Source organism: Rhinopithecus roxellana, chromosome 6 (genome assembly GCF_007565055.1).
Source record: "Rhinopithecus roxellana isolate Shanxi Qingling chromosome 6, ASM756505v1, whole genome shotgun sequence".
NCBI lineage: Eukaryota > Metazoa > Chordata > Mammalia > Primates > Cercopithecidae > Rhinopithecus > Rhinopithecus roxellana.
Window position 1 is genome coordinate 117,394,155 of NC_044554.1, and position 18,852 is coordinate 117,413,006.

Genomic DNA, 18,852 nt, shown 5'->3' on the forward strand with positions numbered 1-18,852 from the left:
TATTCACTTCAAGCAATGAGCTGAGGAAATTTATAACTTTTATTTATGTTTATCAATAAAAATGTAAGAAGATAAATGAATTCCCCACTTCAAAAAGCAAGAAAAAAAGAAAAACAGAGTAACCAAACACACAAGGAAATAATAAAGATAAAATTGCCACTAAATGTAAAATGAATAGAAAAATAGATCTAAATAAATCTGTTTTTAATTAACAAATTAGACACACAGCTAATTTAATCACAAAATGGAGAAAGAACAAATAAGAACTGAAATGGGGAAATGATCACTGAAAAAGAAGTAATTTAAAACTCATGAAGAGACTACTTTGCAAACTTCTCTGCAAATAAATATGAAAACTTAGATGAAACAGTTCCCTACATAAATGTACTTTACCAAAATTGGACACACTAGAGGTAGAAATCTTAGGCAGGCCAATTTCCAGAAAAGAAATAGAGAAAATTATTAAAGAACTACTCCACAGAAAAGCACCAGGCTCACTTGGTTTCTCAGTGGACTTCTATGTAATTGTCAAAAACCAATATTCATAGTGTCTCATAAATTATTATTCCATAGCATAAAAAATGAAGAAAAATTGTATAATTCTTTTAGGAAATAGATATAACCTGATAAATACAGCATGAAAAAGAAAAATTATAGACCAACATCACTTATGGATATTAATTTAAAAGTACTAAATAATATGATAGTGAAGATAATTTAGCAACTGATAAAAAATGACACCCCACAACAAAGTGAATTTATTCCAGGAATATGATGTTCCATAATGTGACTCAGTAAGTGGAAATCCATTAATGTAATATACCATATTAATAGAGCTGAGATAGAACAGGCTACTTCCACAGATGCCAAAAAAACCTTCGGCAGAATCCAACACTTACGTGATAAAGACATTCAAGAACCAAGAATTGAAGAATGCTTTCTTTCCATGAATATATGTGTCTGTGTGTCTATCTTTTTCCTAAAGCTAGCATCTTACTTAATGGGGAAACATTTACATCAGGAACAAAGTAAAGATACCCATTGTTTCCACCACTTTTTAATATTATACTACAGGTATTAGCTAACGCATGTAGGGAAGAAATTTCACGACATGAGAATTGGATTTTTGCAGATGGTTTCATGAGCCTGGAAAAGTATTTTAGAAGTAATACACTAATTTAAACAATAAAAGTAGTCCTGAAAAGTAGCAGGACATAAAATTATCACACAGAAATCAGTAGCCTTCACATAACCAGTGAGATAATCCAGTGGTAGGAGAAAAGACAACTTGAAGTAGCAACACAGAACATGAAATATTGAGACTCAGCACATTTCTTGTCAAATTTATTCCTGTATGAGGAAAACTGTAAAACCTTCTTGAGACTCAAAAGTAAACAAGCAAATTGCAAGAAATACGTTGTGAGTTCTCTCTAATTTAAAATTAACACAATCCTACATATGCATGTACTTTCTAATTCTGCAATCATTTATCTAGGAATTTACCCTGAAGATAATCAAGGCAAAAATATGTATGCACAAGGTTATTATGCTATGGTTAGTATTCCTTCATATACTGCACTTTTCCCTGAATACATATCACATTTTAAGGAATTTCTCTAGCTACCTCCTTTTTAAAATTTAACTTTCTACTTTGAGATAATTACATTCTCATGTAAGTGGAACAGATAGTACAGAGAATGGTACTGGATGTATCCTTAACCCAATTTACCCCAGTATCACAGCCATGATCTTGAAATTAACCCAACCACTCATTTCATTCAGATTTACATGTACACAGTGAGTGTGGTTAGTTCTGTGCTGTTTCAGCACACATGTAGTTTTGTGTACAAACCACCAAATCAAGACAGAATAGTACCACAAGGATCTCTTGTGCAGCCCTTTTGTAACCACATCCATAAACTCTCCAGCCCTATCCTATCTCTGTGCCATCCCTAATCTATGCAAACTCTTAATTTGTTCTTCATTACTATAATTTTGTCATTTCAAGAGTGCTATATAAATCATATAGTATATATAACTACTATATATGTATGTATTTTAGACATGTAGTATATACACTGTTGGGATTGGCTTTTTCCACTGAGCATACTTCTGTTGAGATCTATCCAAGTTGTATCAATACTTCATTCCTTTTAAAATATAATCCACTTATATAACATAATATTCACCATTTTAAAGTGTACAGTTCAGTGGTGATTAGAACATTCACAGTTTGTACAGTCATCACTCCCCACCCAAAAGAAGGCCTGTACCTATTAGTACTCAGTTCCAATTTACCCTTCCCTATCTCCTGGCAACTGCTAATCTACTTTCTGTCTCTTTGGATTTGTCTGTTCTGGACATTTTATATACGGGAACCATACACTATTATGAATAATGCTATGAAGATTCATGTACAAGTTTTTATATGAATATATGTATATTTCTCTTGGGTATACACCTAGGAATGAAATTGGCTGGATCATATGTTTGACCATTTGAGGAACTGCCAACCTGTTTCCCAAAGTGGCTGCGCCAGTTTACAGTCCCATCAGCAATGTATGAGGCTTTCAATTTCTCTGCATCCTTACCAACACTTGTTACTGTCTTTTTATTATAGCCATCCTAATGGGTATGAAGTAATATCTGATTGTGGTTTTGATTTGCATTTCCCTAATGAATAATGATGTTGAGAGTCTTTTTTTTTCTTTTATTTATTTATTTATTTTTTTTATTATTATTATACTTTAAGTTCGAGGGTACATGTGCATAACATGCAGGTTTGTTACATACGTATACTTGTGCCATGTTGGTGTGCTGTACCCATCAACTCGTCAGCATCCATCAACTCATCATTTACATCAGGTATAACTCCCAATGCAATCCCTCCCCCCACCCCCTCCCCATGATAGGCCCCGGTGTGTGATGTTCCCCTTCCCGAGTCCAAGTGATCTCATTGTTCAGTTCCCACCTATGAGTGAGAACATGCGGTGTTTGGTTTTCTGTTCTTGTGATAGTTTGCTAAGAATGATGGTTTCCAGCTGCATCCATGTCCCTACAAAGGACACAAACTCATCCTTTTTATGGCCGCATAGTATTCCATGCTGTATATGTGCCACATTTTCTTAATCCAGTCTGTCACTGATGGACATCTGGGTTGATTCCAAGTCTTTGCTATTGTGAATAGTGCCGCAATAAACATACGTGTGCATGTGTCTTTATAGCAGCATGATTTATGATCCTTTGGGTATATACCCAGTAATGGGATGGCTGGGTCATATGGTACATCTAGTTCTAGATCCTTGAGGAATCACCATACTGTTTTCCGTAATGGTTAAACTAGTTTACAATCCCACCAACAGTGTAAAAGTGTTCCTATTTCTCCACATCCTCTCCAGCACCTGTTGTTTCCTGACTTTTTAATGATTGCCATTCTAACTGGTGTGAGATGGTATCTCATTGTGGTTTTGATTTGCATTTCTCTGATGGCCAGTGATGATGAGCATTTTTTCATGTGTCTGTTGGCTGTATGAATGTCTTCTTTTGAGAAATGTCTGTTCATATCCTTTGCCCACTTTTTGATGGGGTTGTTTGTTTTTTTCTTGTAAATTTTTTTGAGTTCTTTGTAGGTTCTGGATATTAGCCCTTTGTCAGATGAGTAGATTGCAAAAATTTTCTCCCATTCTGTAGGTTGCCTGTTCACTCTGATGGTAGTTTCTTTTGCTGTGCAGAAGCTCTTTAGTTTAATTAGATCCCATTTGTCAATTTTGGCTTTTGCTGCCGTTGCTTTTGGTGTTTTAGACATGAAGTCCTTGCCCATGCCTATGTCCTGAATGGTACTACCTAGGTTTTCTTCTAGGGTTTTTATGGTATTAGGTCTAACATTTAAGTCTCTAATCCATCTTGAATTAATCTTCGTATAAGGAGTAAGGAAAGGATCCAGTTTCAGCTTTCTACTTATGGCTAGCCAATTTTCCCAGCACCATTTATTAAATAGGGAATCCTTTCCCCATTTCTTGTTTCTCTTAGGTTTGTGAAAGATCAGATGGTTGTAGATGTGTGGTATTATTTCTGAGAACTCTGTTCTGTTCCATTGGTCTATATCTCTGTTTTGGTACCAGTACCATGCTGTTTTGGTTACTGTAGCCTTGTAGTATAGTTTGAAGTCAGGTAGCGTGATGCCTCCAGCTTTGTTCTTTTGACTTAGGATTGTCTTGGCAATGCGGGCTCTTTTTTGGTTCCATATGAACTTTAAAGCAGTTTTTTCCAATTCTGTGAAGAAACTCATTGGTAGCTTGATGGGGATGGCATTGAATCTATAAATTACCTTGGGCAGTATGGCCATTTTCACAGTATTGATTCTTCCTATCCATGAGCATGGTATGTTCTTCCATTTGTTTGTGTCCTCTTTTATTCCACTGAGCAGTGGTTTGTAGTTCTCCTTGAAGAGGTCTTTTATATCCCTTGTAAGTTGGATTCCTAGCTATCTGATTCTCTTTGAAGCAATTGTGAATGGAAGTTCATTCATGATTTGGCTTTCTGTTTGTCTGTTACTGGTGTATAAGAATGCTTGTGATTTTTGCACATTAATTTTGTATCCTGAGACTTTACTGAAGTTGCTTATCAGCTTAAGGAGATTTTGGGCTGAGACAATGGGGTTTTCTAAATATACAATCATGTCATCTGCAAACAGGGACAATTTGACTTCTTCTTTTCCTAACTGAATACCCTTGATTTCTTTCTCTTGCCTTATTGCCCTAGCCAGAACTTCCAACACTATGTTGAATAGGAGTGGTGAGAGAGGGCATCCCTGTCTTGTGCCAGTTTTCAAAGGGAATTTTTCCAGTTTTTGCCCATTCAGTATGATATTGGCTGTGGGTTTGTCATAAATAGCTCTTATTATTTTGAGGTACGTTCCATCAATACCGAATTTATTGAGCATTTTTAGCATGAAGGGCTGTTGAATTTTGTCAAAGGCCTTTTCTGCATCTATTGAGATAATCATGTGGTTCTTGTTTTTGGTTCTGTTTATATGCTGGATTACGTTTATTGATTTGCGAATGCTGAACCAGCCTTGCATCCCAGGGATGAAGCCCACTTGATCATGGTGGATAAGCTTTTTGATGTGCTGCTGAATCCGGTTTGCCAGTATTTTATTGAGGATTTTTGCATCGATGTTCATCAGGGATATTGGCCTAAAATTCTCTTTTTTTGTTGTGTCTCTGCCAGGCTTTGGTATCACGATGATGTTGGCCTCATAAAATGAGTTAGGGAGAATTCCCTTTTTTTCTATTGATTGGAATAGTTTCAGAAGGAATGGTACCAGCTCCTCCTTGTACCTCTGGTAGAATTCAGCTGTGAATCCATGTGGTCCTGGACTTTTTTTGGTTGGTAGGCTATTAATTATGGCCTCAATTTCAGAGCCTGCTATTGGTCTATTCAGGGATTCAACTTCTTCCTGGTTTAGTCTTAGGAGAGTGTAAGTGTCCAGGAAATTATCCATTTCTTGTAGATTTTCTAGTGATTTGCGTAGAGGTGTTTATAGTATTCTCTGATGGTAGTTTGTATTTCCATGGGGTCGGTGGTGATATCCCCTTTATCATTTTTTTATTGCATCTATTTGATTCTTCTCTCTTTTCTTCTTTATTAGTCTTGGTAGCGGTCTGTCAATTTTGTTGATCTTTTCAAAAAACCAACTCCTGGATTCATTGATTTTTTGGAGGGTTTTTTTGTGTCTCTATCTCCTTCAGTTCTGTTCTGATCTTAGTTATTTCTTGCCTTCTGCTAGCTTTTGAATGTGTTTGCTCTTGCTTCTCCAGTTCTTTTAATTGTGATGTAAGAGTGTCAATTTTAGATCTTTCCTGCTTTCTCTTGTGGGCATTTAGTGCTATAAACTTCCCTCTACACACTGCTTTAAATGTGTCCCAGTGATTCTGCTATGCTGTATCTTTGTTCTCATTGGTTTCAAAGAACATCTTTATTTCTGCCTTCATTCCGTTATGTACCCAGTAGTCATTCAGGAGCAGGTTATTCAGTTTCCATGTAGTTGAGCGGTTTTGATTGAGTTTCTTAGTCCTGAGTTCTAGTTTGATTACACTGTGGTGTGAGAGACAGTTTGTTATAATTTCTGTTCTTGTACATTTGCTGAGGAGTGCTTTACTTCCAATTATGTGGTCAATTTTGGAATAAGTGTTATGTGGTGCTGAGAAGAATGTATATTCTGTTGATTTGGGGTGGAGAGTTCTATAGATGTCTATTAGGTCCGCTTGCTGCAGAGATGAGTTCAATTCCTGGATATCCTTGTTAACTTTCTGTCTCGTTGATCTGTCTAATGTTGACAGTGGGGTGTTGAAGTCTCCCATTATTATTATATGGGAGTCTAAGTCTCTTTGTAAGTCTCTAAGGACTTGCTTTATGAATCTGGGTGCTCCTGTATTGGGTGCATATATATTTAGGAGAGTTAGCTCTTCCTGTTGAATTGATCCCTTTACCATTATGTAATGCCCTTCTTTGTCTCTTTTGATCTTTGATGGTTTAAAGTCTGTTTTATCAGAGACTAGGATTGCAACCCCTGCTCTTTTTTGTTCTCCATTTGCTTGGCAGATCTTCCTCCATCCCTTTATTTTGAGCCTATGTATGTCTCTGCATGTGAGATGGGCCTCCTGAATACAGCAGACTGATGGGTCTTGACTCTTTATCCAATTTGCCAGTCTGTGTCTTTTAATTGGACCATTCAGTCCATTTACATTTAAGGTTAATATTGTTATGTGTGAACTTGATCCTGCCATTATGATATTGACTGGTTATTCTGCTCGTTAGTTGATGCAGTTTCTTCCTAGCCTCGATGGTCTTTACATTTTGGCATGTTTTTGCAATGACTGGTACCGGTTGTTCCTTTCCATGTTTAGTGCTTCCTTCAGGGTCTCTTGTAAGGCAGGCCTGGTGGTGACAAAATCTCTAAGCATTTGCTTATCTGTAAAGGATTTTATTTGTCCTTCACTTATGAAACTTAGTTTGGCTGGATATGAAATTCTGGGTTTAAAATTCTTTAAGAATGTTGAATATTGGCCCCCACTCTCTTATGGCTTGTAGAGTTTCTGCCGAGAGATCTGCTGTTGGTCTGATGGGCTTCCCTTTGTGGGTAACCCGACCTTTCTCTCTGGCTGCCCTTAAGATTCTTTCCTTCATTTCAACTTTGGTGAATCTGGCAATTATGTGTCTTGGAGTTGCTCTTCTCGAGGAGTATCTTTGTGGTGTTCTCTGTATTTCCTGAATTTGAATGTTGGCCTGCCCTACTAGGTTGGGGAAGTTCTCCTGGATGACATCCTGAAGAGTGTTTTCCAACTTGGTTCCATTTTCCCCCTCACTTTCAGGCACCCCAATCAGATGTAGATTTGGTCTTTTTACATAATCCCATACTTCTTACAGGCTTTGTTCATTTCTTTTTCTTCTTTTTTCTTTTGGTATCTCTTCTCGCTTCATTTCATTAATTTGATCCTCAATCGCTGATACTCTTTCTTCCAGTTTATGAAGTCGGTTACTGAAGCTTGTGCATTTGTCACGTATTTCTCGTGTCATGGTTTTCATCTCTGTCATTTCGTTTATGACCTTCTCTGCATTAATTACTCTAGCTATGAATTCTTTCATTCTTTTTTCAAGATTTTTAGTTTCTTTGCACTGGGTACGTAATTCCTCCTTTAGCTCTGAGAAGTTTGATGGACTGAAGCCTTCTTCTCTCATCTCGTAAAAATCATTCTCCGTCCAGCTTTGATCCGTTGCTGGCGATGAGCTGCGCTCCTTTGCAGGGGGAGATGCACTCTTGTTTTTTGAATTTCCAGCTTTTCTGCCCTGCTTTTTCCCCATCTTTGTGGTTTTATCTGCCTCTGGTCTTTGATTTTAAAATGGTCAAAGGATTTGACCATGGTGACGTACTGATGGGGTTTTGGTGTAGGTGTCCTTCCTGTTTGATAGTTTTCCTTCTAACAGGACCCTCAGCTTTAGGTCTGTTGGAGATTGCTTGAGGTCCACTCCAGACCCTGTTTGCCTGGGTATCAGCAGCAGAGGCTGCAGAAGATAGAATATTGCTGAACAGCGAGTGTACCTGTCTGATTCTTACTTTGGAAGCTTCCTCTCAGGGATGTACTCCACCGTGTGAGGTGTGGGGTGTCAGTCTGCCCCTAGTGGGGGATGTCTCCCAGTTAGGCTACTCAAGGGTCAGGGGCCCACTTGAGCAGGCAGTCTGTCCCTTCTCAGATCTCAACCTCCGTGATGGGAGATCCCCTGCTCTCTTCAAAGCTGTCAGACAGAGTCGTTTGCGTCTATAGCGGTTTGTACTGCTTTTTTGTTGTTGTTGTTGTTGTTGTTTAGCTGTGCCCTGTCCCCAGAGGTGGAGTCTACAGAGACAGGCAGGCTTCCTTGAGCTGCTGTGAGCTCCACCCAGTTGGAGCTTCCCAGCGGCTTTGTTTACCTACTTAAGCCTCAGCAATGGCAGGCGCCCATCCCCCAGCCTCGCTGCTGCCTTGCGGTTAGGTCGCAGACTGCTGTGCTAGCAATGAGGGAGGCTCCGTGGCCGTGGGACCCTCCCGGCCAGGTGTGGGATATAATCTCCTGGTGTGCCTGGTTGCTTAAAGCGCAGTATTGGGGTGGGAGTTACCCGATTTTCCAGGTGTTGTGTGTCTCAGTTCCCCTGGCTAGGAAAAGGGATTCCCTTCCCCCTTGCGCTTCCCAGGTGTGGTGATGCCTCGCCCTGCTTCAGCTCTCGCTGGTCGGGCTGCAGCAGCTGACCAGCACCGATTATCTGGTACTCCCTAGTGAGATGAACCCAGTACCTCAGTTGAAAATGCAGATATCACCGGTCTTCTGTGTGGCTCACGCTGGGAGTTGGAGACTGGAGCTGTTCCTATTCGGCCATCTTGCTCCATCCCATCATTCGAGAGTCTTTTCATGTGCTTATTGGCCATTTATGTATCAACTTTAGAGAAATGTTTATTCAAATCCTTTGACCATTTTAAAATCACGTGGCTATCCCTTGTATTGATGAGTTGTAGTAATTCTGTATGTATATTCTGGATATCAGATCCTTATGTGTGATTTGCAAATATATTCTCGTTTTTGGTATGTTTCCACTTTCTTGCTAGTGTCTTTTGACTCCCAAAGTTTTTAATTTTGATGAAGTCCTATTTATCTAGTTTTTATTTTGGTTACTTGTGCTTTTGGTGTCATATCTAAGAAATTTTTGCCAAATCAAAGGTCATGCAGATTTATACCTGTATTACCTTCTAAGAATTTTATCATTTCAGCTCTTTTACTTTCAGGTCTTTGATGCATTTTGAGTTGATTTTTGCATACTGTGTGAGCTAAGGATCCATCTTCATTCTCTTGTACATGGATATCCAGTTGTCCCACTTTATTTTTTGAAAAGGGAATTCTTGGCAAGTCTAAAACCCTACTGAGTCATTCATGGCTCCTGTCACCTAACATTTTGCTATCACCAAGTCCTACCACTTTGACTTTCTTAAGATTTCTCTGTCTGTTCTATTGTCTGTATCCCTTCTACTACCAACTAGTTCAGTCAACTGCCATAGACTTCGTATTTGTTTCCCTGTGTCCGTTTTCTTATTTATATCCTTCAAAATCATGCTTCATGAAGCCTTCAAGTATTGAAAATACAAGCTAAACATGTCATCCCCTATGTAAAAGGTTTTATGGATTCCCTTCTATACAAGAGTGTGACCAAGAAGGTAGTCTGAATTCAGAGGACTTGATTTCATTTATTTCTTCTTACTATGTATATGGCCCTCTTGGCCACATATTTCTCCCCATCTGCAAAATGAAGATACTTACAGATCTTCATGGGATTTTTCATGATTAAGAAACTCATGTAAAGCACTTAACACAGGGCCTGGATTGTAGTTATCAATAAATATTAGTTACTGTTATCAGAGTTTATATTGTTAAATATTTTGTTGTTGACACTTGGTCAAAACCAGAGTAGCTCTCTTCTCTCAGCTATTTTGGGTACTTGTAAAATAAGAATGAGTTTGAAATCTCAAGATATCAAAAAACTTAGCCTCTTTATTTTCTATCCAAATTGTAATAAATAATATTAGATGGCATTAATATTAAAGGCCACCCTGGCTTCAGCACTCTACTTAGGAGATTTCATTTTTATTTGCAAAGTCCCAGAAAATTTGGGCTTCTCCACTTTATTTAGGGGCAAACCCAGAAGGATTTGTCCATGACTGGGTATCCACTTTAAAGGGGAAACATGTCTGACTCCTTTTGCCATCTCTCTTCAGGCAGGAATTTGTCATATTGAGTTGTAGTAAAAAAGAAAAAAAAAATCCATTACTTTTTTGAAGCAGATTCAGGGGTAGGTCCCCCTTTGTTATTTAATAGGAACATTAAGCTAAAAGTTGGCCCATTTTGGACAGATTTCTTACCATAATTTACAAGACAGATGCTGTCTGTTGCATTATGTGTAAATTATCTTCTGAGAAAGGGGAACACAGATCTTAATTGCAAAATGCCTCTCATTTCTCAAGTCACACACACACATCACTTGTATGACAATGCTAGAAAGCATCAGATCTATGTAGAAATTTTAAGGTCCTCCATAAACAAAACAATATTTTGAGGGAAAAAATTGGAGGGATGAAAAATTTTGGAAATAGTGGTGATGACCGCACAGTAGTGTGAATATAATTCATGCCACTGAATTCTACATTTAAAATGGCTAAAATAGTAAACTGTGTTTTTTATATATACATACACACACACATACATATATATATTTGCCACAATTAATAGTTATACATGTATACATAATCAGCAGTATATTTTTTAAAAAGTTTCAGGGTCAGTAATTGAGTAGAAATTTGAAGAAACTATCCAAAGCAGTTGAGTCCCTGGGGCTTTTAGCAAAAACTCCAGATTGCTGATTTTGGCCTGAAGTGAGTCTCAAAGCTTAAACATTAAAAGGATACTTAAAACATACAGACCTTTTCATCCTAACAATATGATAAACAATTTAAATCTGAATGTAACAACTACTGTTCCATACCTGTTCCTAATACCATTACATGTTCCTGTATTTTACTGGTCAAAAAAACTGTGAAGTCAATTGACATAGCGTGTTATTTTCTGGTATCTGTTCCGATTTCAAAGGGAAGAAACAGGCTCAGAGAAGATGCCTTGCCCAAAGTCACACATTTAAAAAGAATGTAAGAGCTATATTGAGTACAAATGCAGTTCCACTGATTCATCATTCATTAATTATATAGATACTTGATGAACATCTGCTGTGTCCTAGGCACTGGGGATATAATGAACACCACAATGTCCATATCCTTTCTCAAGGATATTATTACAGTCTAATAAAGGTAGGAGTTGCCCCACAGTTATCATACAGTATGACAAGGTGGGGTAAGTACAAAGGACTATGGGAATACTTCATAGGGCTGTTTAAAACAATATGTAATATTCAGAAACATCTGATATTTGGCTCAGCTTAACTTCTATAACTGTGTAAAGCCTAAGTTTTCCATCTTCTTTGGAAACCTCCTAATTATTCAGAGACATTAGCCTTTCATAGCCCCAAGCCAGCCACATAGCCAGTTGCATCACACTGCAGCACACTGAGGCAGACTGCAGGTTGAAACTTACCCAGTTTGGAAAGAACTTGTTTGACCTCAGCCATGAAAACAGGTGTACTCATTCCTCCTTCATGGGTCTACTGAAATTCAACACTTAACATTAGGTTCCTGATGCATAGTGGATACTGAATAAATGTTTAATAAATGAATAAAGTCTCCCCAAATCAAGCTTTCCTATTGAGTTGGGGCAATCCCAACCAGCTTCCACCTTCTTCTAATATATTGCTGTAACAAAATACGGATTTCCTGTTATTTCTGTGGCCTGGGGACTGTTAACTGTTAATTCAGTTTAGATTTTTACTAACTGGACATAACTATGTTCTCCAAAAAGGTAAATATTTTATTGTTGCTTTAAAACTTGGTATCTCAAACTTCCATATCTAGAACTTTTATGAGCAGCACAAATAATCTTTTATAATGTTTAAGGGTGATGTTGAAACCGCCAAAAAAGCAAAGATACTGAGATCTAGATCTCTGACTTAATAGTTACATATATTTGCAATATCTTGTAAACTATGGAAGTTTCTAATGGTTTTAGGATCTTATTTGTATCATTCTTGAAGGGCAATTAATTATTTGCTGTTTAATTGTAATTTTCAGGTAAAGAAGATACTCCCTCATTACTTGGCCTCTGTGGATCTCTAACGTCAGTGGCAAGTTACAAGTCTCTAACAAGCTTAAAATCTAATGACTACCTTGCAAGTCCTACAACAGAGATGACAAGTCCAGGCCTAACTCCATCCTGAAAATTTTTATGTAAAAGCCAAAAGTTTTTATGTTGTAAATGTTTAATTTACATATGTTTGACTGCTGGGAAGACCTTTGAAATTTTATATTGTTCTGGTACATGTCTGAAAGTCTATTGCTTAGAGAGAATCCACTCCAGATAAGAGATTTTGAGTGAAAAACAATGATCCTGCCATTTTTCAGTTTTAAAATTCTTATATTTGTCATTGAGAAAGTTCAAAAAGGAATAGGCTTTAAAACAAAACAACTTTCAAAGATCCACCAAATAGTTCATAGCAAATTGTACATATTGTTCAGCTGATTTTTATATATTTAAATATACCTTAGTGGCCAGAGACTGACTTCAAAGTTTTATTCCAGAGACTTAAGCTAAGTATTTTTTCATTCTTTCAGATTTTCAAAAAAAAAAAGTTAATTTCATTTTTTCATTAATTTCTTAAGTTCTATGCTTTAAATGCCTTGTTTTTAATATCAGGGGAAGGTTCTCAGCTGCATTCTCACAGTGGCTTATTCAGTTTTTATTTAATATTTACCATTTGGTATCAACTCAACATTCCACTTAACATTTTATAATTTCCATAGGAATGTGTCTGTTTTGGTAGTTACTGACTTAATTTGTTAGTGCCACAAGGAAAATATTTTACAGCATTTTATGCCATTTAGGTAAAATGAATAAACTGTTTTCCAAGATTTTCTTAAAAGATTATCAATTTAAAAATATGATCAAGTATGCCTCAAATACTAGACATATTTCAAAATGTAGAACAAACGTTGAAAAATTGTTTTGCCAGGAAAGAGTTCAAGTTCAGTTAAGGATTTGAGAGGCTTTTAAACAAGGATCAATAGGGTAGTTATCATACTTGATTAATATATGTCTGATATTCAGTGCTGGTTCTTTTTCCTGTTTGTGCAACAATGAATTGTGTCGTGTGTTTTATAGCCTCTAGCATTAATCACACCATAATCTCATTTTAAAACATTTAAATGTTAAAAAATCCCCACACTTATATACAGGTAAAATTAGTTTTCTTTTTTTAAAACAAAAAAAAGTTGTAATCTGTACTTTTATTTTTTTTGGAATTTTTGAAACAGCCATATTAATTCTTAAAAATCTCGCCACACTAAAAATGTATGGCATGTATTTTCTATAGTAAGTAATATGAGGAAAACATGATTAGCTGTGCCAAAGAAATTTTATACATTGTTTACATGATGAGGCCACAGTACTTATTGGGGACTTCATATGGTATTTTTGTTTATTATTATTGAGAAGAGTCAAGAACCGACGTTACCACATTCATTCTTTGTGTTAGAAATGTAGCAGTGTGGTAGTTTTCTGCAATATTTACAGCTTAGTCTCATAATTTGGAATTTAAGATAGTAAGTAGTAACAAGGCAAGTCTTATATGTAAGACAGTCAAACAGTGTCACTTTGGGGACAAAGGCCTGGAAGCCCTTAAAATAAGTTACCTTAGATGTGCCAGAACATATTCAGAGCTTTATTCCTTTAGCTTAAGGCTTTAATACTTGCAGAAATGCAAATATTCTTGAGAAATGACACATTTTTGTTCTCAATTTCTCAATTCTGTATGCCTGATTGTGAGTGAAGTATCCAAAGCAGGTTTTCATCAGCTTGGGGGATGGAAGGTAGGTATAATAGGACAATGGAAACTTTGGGAGAAGGTAGTGAGGAAATGGGTAAGGAGAAATTTGAAAATTTTAGCCTGGACTTGAGCACTATTGCTGCTTTCCTATGAACTATCAGAATGTTTAAATGCTTTATCATTCATGGTCCACTCTCAACTAACATTTATTATCCTTTAGTAATTAAACAATGGTTTTACATACATTTTTATAATGTAGAAGGAAATTCAAGATTCCATAATCGTAAAATTTTTCAGATCTGTCTAATGTATAATTTGTGCATCTTAACATGCTGCTAAATGCAGATTTAAACATTACATCTGAGGATCATGACTTTTCCTCCTTAGTTGGAGATCTTGGTGTAAAATTCATCTGCTGTTATAAAATCAGGTTTCTACACAGTTCATTTCACACTAAAGGTAGTTACTGTTTGCATGAAGAAACAATGTATGTCTCAATCTTTAATTTTAGTTGGGTAGTGTTTACTGTTCACCCACCCCCTCTTGCCTCCAAAAGAATGCTAAAATATACGCCAATATTTCCATGTGTATTCTGTTGCCTTGATGCATACTATACTTGTTGCATGTATATTAAACATTTTGTACTATGCATTGGTGGTCTTATTTTGATTGACAAAAAGTTAACTGATTTAACTTGTACATTCAACTTTTGTTTCAGCAAATGTGGTAAATATATATTGTTTCACACCTAAAATACTAACATGAAAATGGAATGGGAGAAATCCTTATTCCAACTCACGTCAAGTTAAATATCCTATTTTTAAAAAGTAACATGATATGCTTTAGAATACACATCTATTGAATCAGTACAGTTTAGTAGTGGTTCTGGCAGTGTTACTGATTTAATTATAAAATAGTCATGTTTGCTTTCTTTGTAAGAATCATCACTATCTTCTTGGCACCTATGAGATGGCATCAGGATGATGTAAGCATTAAATAAAATCATATATAAAAGTTCTAAAGAGATAAATGCTAAATGCAAGCTACTAATTATGACTGGCAGAAAAAGTAAATCATAAGTTGTTAAATTTTTAAGTGGTTATAAATGTGTCCCAAATTTGCAACTTAGAAAACTGCTTTGTTAAAGTTCCTATCATTAGATGAAATGTCCAGATTTTGCTAAACATATTGGATTACCGCTTAAGCGTCACAAGACTGTGGTTCATTCTGCTCTTCTGAAAGCAAAGCAGCTTCGATTTGGTTTTAGCATTTGTCATTTTAACTGATGACAGGAAAGGGAAGATAAAATTACCTCTTTTTCATTATGGTACATTTAAAAAGTGTATTTTAATACAAACCAAAACTTTTAGATTTCTAACACAGATCACCTTATCATAAGCCCCATTTTCCATACTGCTAGTTATCTTTCCAAAACCCAAGTCTAACTGTTACAACTGTGCCGTAAAGTTTTTCCTAGGTTTCCCACGGCCTTCTTGTTCCTCCTTTAGCACACAAGGCCTTTGACTACATTTCCAGTCTGATCTCTTACCACATTTCCATGTATACATTTTGTTCAAGCCATATGGACTAAATTCCACTGCCTTACTGAGACTCCCACTTCCCTGCATATTTACTACTAATTGGATTGCCTGTCAGTCCAACTCTTAGGTTTCCTGACCACTCCCCTTCTCTGCCCCCAGGCTGAGTGAACAACTCCCCATATTTCCCATGACTCCCTTTGCATGCTTCTAGCAATCAGTCATAGCTCTGAAACCTCCTGTGGCCAGTAACAATATCTGAAATGTCTCCAGTGCTTTTTTTTTACACTGCCTACTACAAAAAATGTCCCAATAAATGTTGACAGATTAAACTATAAAAGCAGTAATCTTTTATTTAAAAAGTTCATCTTAGAAGAAAATTCAAAAGGGATACAATAAACTTGTCCACATCCCAAACACTTGTGCCCAAGACAAAAAGAGGGAAGAATTTATTTTTAATTTTAAGTTCAGGGGTACATGTGCAGGTTTGTATATAGGTAAAGTTGTGTGTCATGGGAGTTTATTGTACAGATTATTTCATCACCCAGGTATTAAGCCTAGTATCCATTAGTTATTTTTCCTGTCCCTCTCCCTCCTCCCACCCTGCACCCTTTGACAGACTCCAGTATATGTTGTTCCAAGAGGGAAAATTGTAAAAAACACATGCAGTTAAATAACCATCGTGAATAGTTTTCCTAGAAAAAGAAGAAAAAAATTGCCTTTTTAAAAAAGTCAAACGTACTACATTAAAGGTTGCAATCATCTAATATTTAAAATTAAAGATGTTCCTTCTTAAAATTTTACATTTAATCAACTAAATGTTTATGTTAGAAAATTTAACGTTAATAGAATAAAAGCTGTTTTAGAAACATCACCAAGAACAATGTTGTGGTGCATGTTTACAAATATTGCAATTCCTGCAACATATGTATTGAAAAGTCTGGAAAGCCCATATGGCTGAGAGTTAAATTTGTATACTGAAGTAAAACTTGGGAATATTCATCGTGCCAATTATGGTTCAATTATTTTATGAGACAAAACTCTGGAAGCAAATTAAAATTTTAGCTATTCTATGGACTGAATTTTTCTAGGTACTATTTTAATACAAATTAAGTTATTATTATGGCAAAACTCTGAACCTTTTTTGGTTCAGAATTCTAAAAGTATCAATGTTTCTTTACCTCTTAAGTATAAAGAAAGCTTCAATTTAGCCTTCTTTTCATCCAGATACATTGCATGTAATATGTGTTAGAAAAACTACTAGGCATTTAGATTTACTTATATTACTTTATTCATAAGTAAGAATTTTCCTAAGTGCAGTGAGGGGTAGGAGACATGGAAATCTTTCTCATACTCCTAGGTAATATTAAACTGAAATATGTAACTGCCTTTTGGGAACCGTATTAAGTTTTTCTGCTTTTTTTCTATGAATTATCCATAAGCATAGCAAAACCAAGATAAATTTAAATTTAATATTGTTAAAGAGCACTGTTCAAGATAAACTTTCATATATATATCACAGTACAGCATTATACAATGATTTTATATAAAAATATTTAGAAGCACAGTGATGATTTTTAAGAAGGCATAAATATTTTAATGAAATTAAGAAAGTCATGAATATTTATATGGGTATGTTGCAAATTTAAGGTAAATCAACATAGGATAAAATGAACACAGAAGATTATATGCAAACCCTATATACTTTATTTCTGGTGTTATACTTTCCTACTATAGTACAAAATCAATTAGTTCCTCTACCAGCACTGAAGACTTGTCATCTATTCATTTTAGGAGAGGAAAAAAAATGCTTCACATTTTCCTAAAATAAAGACTGCAATAAAGTGCTGTTTTCTTTTTAAAGGATATAAATCCTAAGCAAATAAAACTAAAGTACAAAAAATGAATAGCATTTCTTTTCCTGCCATCATATCCTTTCTTATCTCATTCCTACATGCAATGAATGATAAGCTAAATTATTTAGACATGTACAGTGACTGAAAGCAATGTCTTCAAGGAAATAGCTTCTTGTTTAGCGTCTTACTCTACCATACTTAGTGTAAAAATCAAAGGATATTTTAGAAATATTTTGTAACTATTATCGTAGCAATAATGTCTTGTTAGAACAAGACAATAAAAATGACCTAGAGAATTCCGTGAACAATGATACTTGGATTACAAGATGGCTAAAAATCAGAGGCTATTCCTGTGTGCAAACTAATTTTACCAGTCTAAATACTATATGATTTACCACTGAACACCCAAGTTTGGCTGAAGTGAACATCTGCTACTATCAGTAAAAAACTCCCTCTCTTACAGGAACAGCAGAAATATAGACATTTAGTCATCAAAAATGGCACAATGTACATCACACAAATGATTATATTATGGTTCATAAGAAGAACAGCCACAATTTTGATCAGAGAAATCTTAATACATGTGAAGCCTTAAAACAGCAACATGGCGGGGAGGGTGGGGGAGGCGGGAACCTAATGCATTTGAATTAAAGGAAACAGGCAATATTTGGTCAATGTCAACAATGCTATTTAACGACTGCCTTACCTACTTTACTGAAATACAGAAATACCTATGACCATGATTTAAATGTGCACAAGACTTGGGCTTTTTTCTTCTAGACTATGTACATCATTCAGCACAAAATTCAAAAAGTTCTTGTGTATCTGACACACTCCCAGTAAGATTATGTTATACTGAAACATATAATATTAAACTCTCAGAGACTGCTTTTGATGCTAAGGAGTAATTTGTCTTATTTTTACAAGAATGCTCAATGGTGGTGATTTCTAGAATTATCTTTTTCTGTATCACCAAAAATAGGATAAAATTTATTTTAAAATTATGGTTTAGAGGTAGAGCTGAAATCATTTATTTAAATTATAGGAAAGAAAGACATAAAATCATTGTAAGAGAATAATGGTGAAAAACATTCTTGCCTAAGAGTCTCCATCTTCTTTGGTTATAGTTGTTGTTTCAAGTTGAAACAGCATCACTAGCACTGCTGCCTTCGAACATTTTGTTTCTGGAAAAAAGCCTTTCCAAATTCATATGTGCTGATCATAATGGCACAAGCAGGAGCAATTTTAATTAAGCGAGGAATTAGGCCTGAAAAAGAATAGGAATAATCAAAACAAATATTTTTTTCTTACCTTATTTTTAAAAATATAATTTTTTGGCTTTATTCTGATAATGTTCAAATTAAATGAATATGTTAAAATCCATAAATTGGTAGAAAAGACTGCGCACCTCCAACAACCTCACTTCAATCCATATTACATTATAGAGAAATTT

General features: G+C 35.7%; 2 protein-coding genes across 6 annotated transcripts in view; one reads left to right on the forward strand and one right to left on the reverse strand.

Moving 5' to 3' along the window:
- The window catches only part of RUNDC3B (RUN domain containing 3B), a 198,651-nt gene extending 183,995 nt beyond the window's left edge, over positions 1–14,656 (forward strand). For both annotated transcript variants that reach the window (XM_010370648.2, XM_010370649.2), the window contains one exon: positions 12,255–14,656. In XM_010370648.2, coding sequence (XP_010368950.1) covers positions 12,255–12,400 — 146 coding nt within the window. In that variant the 3' untranslated portion in view covers positions 12,401–14,656. The remainder of the gene's footprint in view (positions 1–12,254) is intronic.
- Positions 14,657–15,870: 1,214 nt separating this feature from the next.
- Positions 15,871–18,852, reverse strand: part of SLC25A40 (solute carrier family 25 member 40) — a 56,542-nt gene continuing 53,560 nt past the window's right edge. For 3 of the 4 annotated variants that reach the window (XR_004057974.1, XR_748761.2, XR_004057973.1), the window contains 2 exons: positions 18,498–18,666; positions 15,871–16,238 (listed from right to left, as the gene is read on the reverse strand). Coding sequence is in view for 1 of the 4 variants with exons in the window: in XM_010370653.2 (XP_010368955.1) it covers positions 18,554–18,666 (113 nt within the window). In the remaining 3 variants the exon portion in view is untranslated. Of the gene's footprint in view, positions 18,667–18,852 lie in introns of all 4 variants that reach the window. The other variant, XM_010370653.2, reaches the window with a different exon arrangement.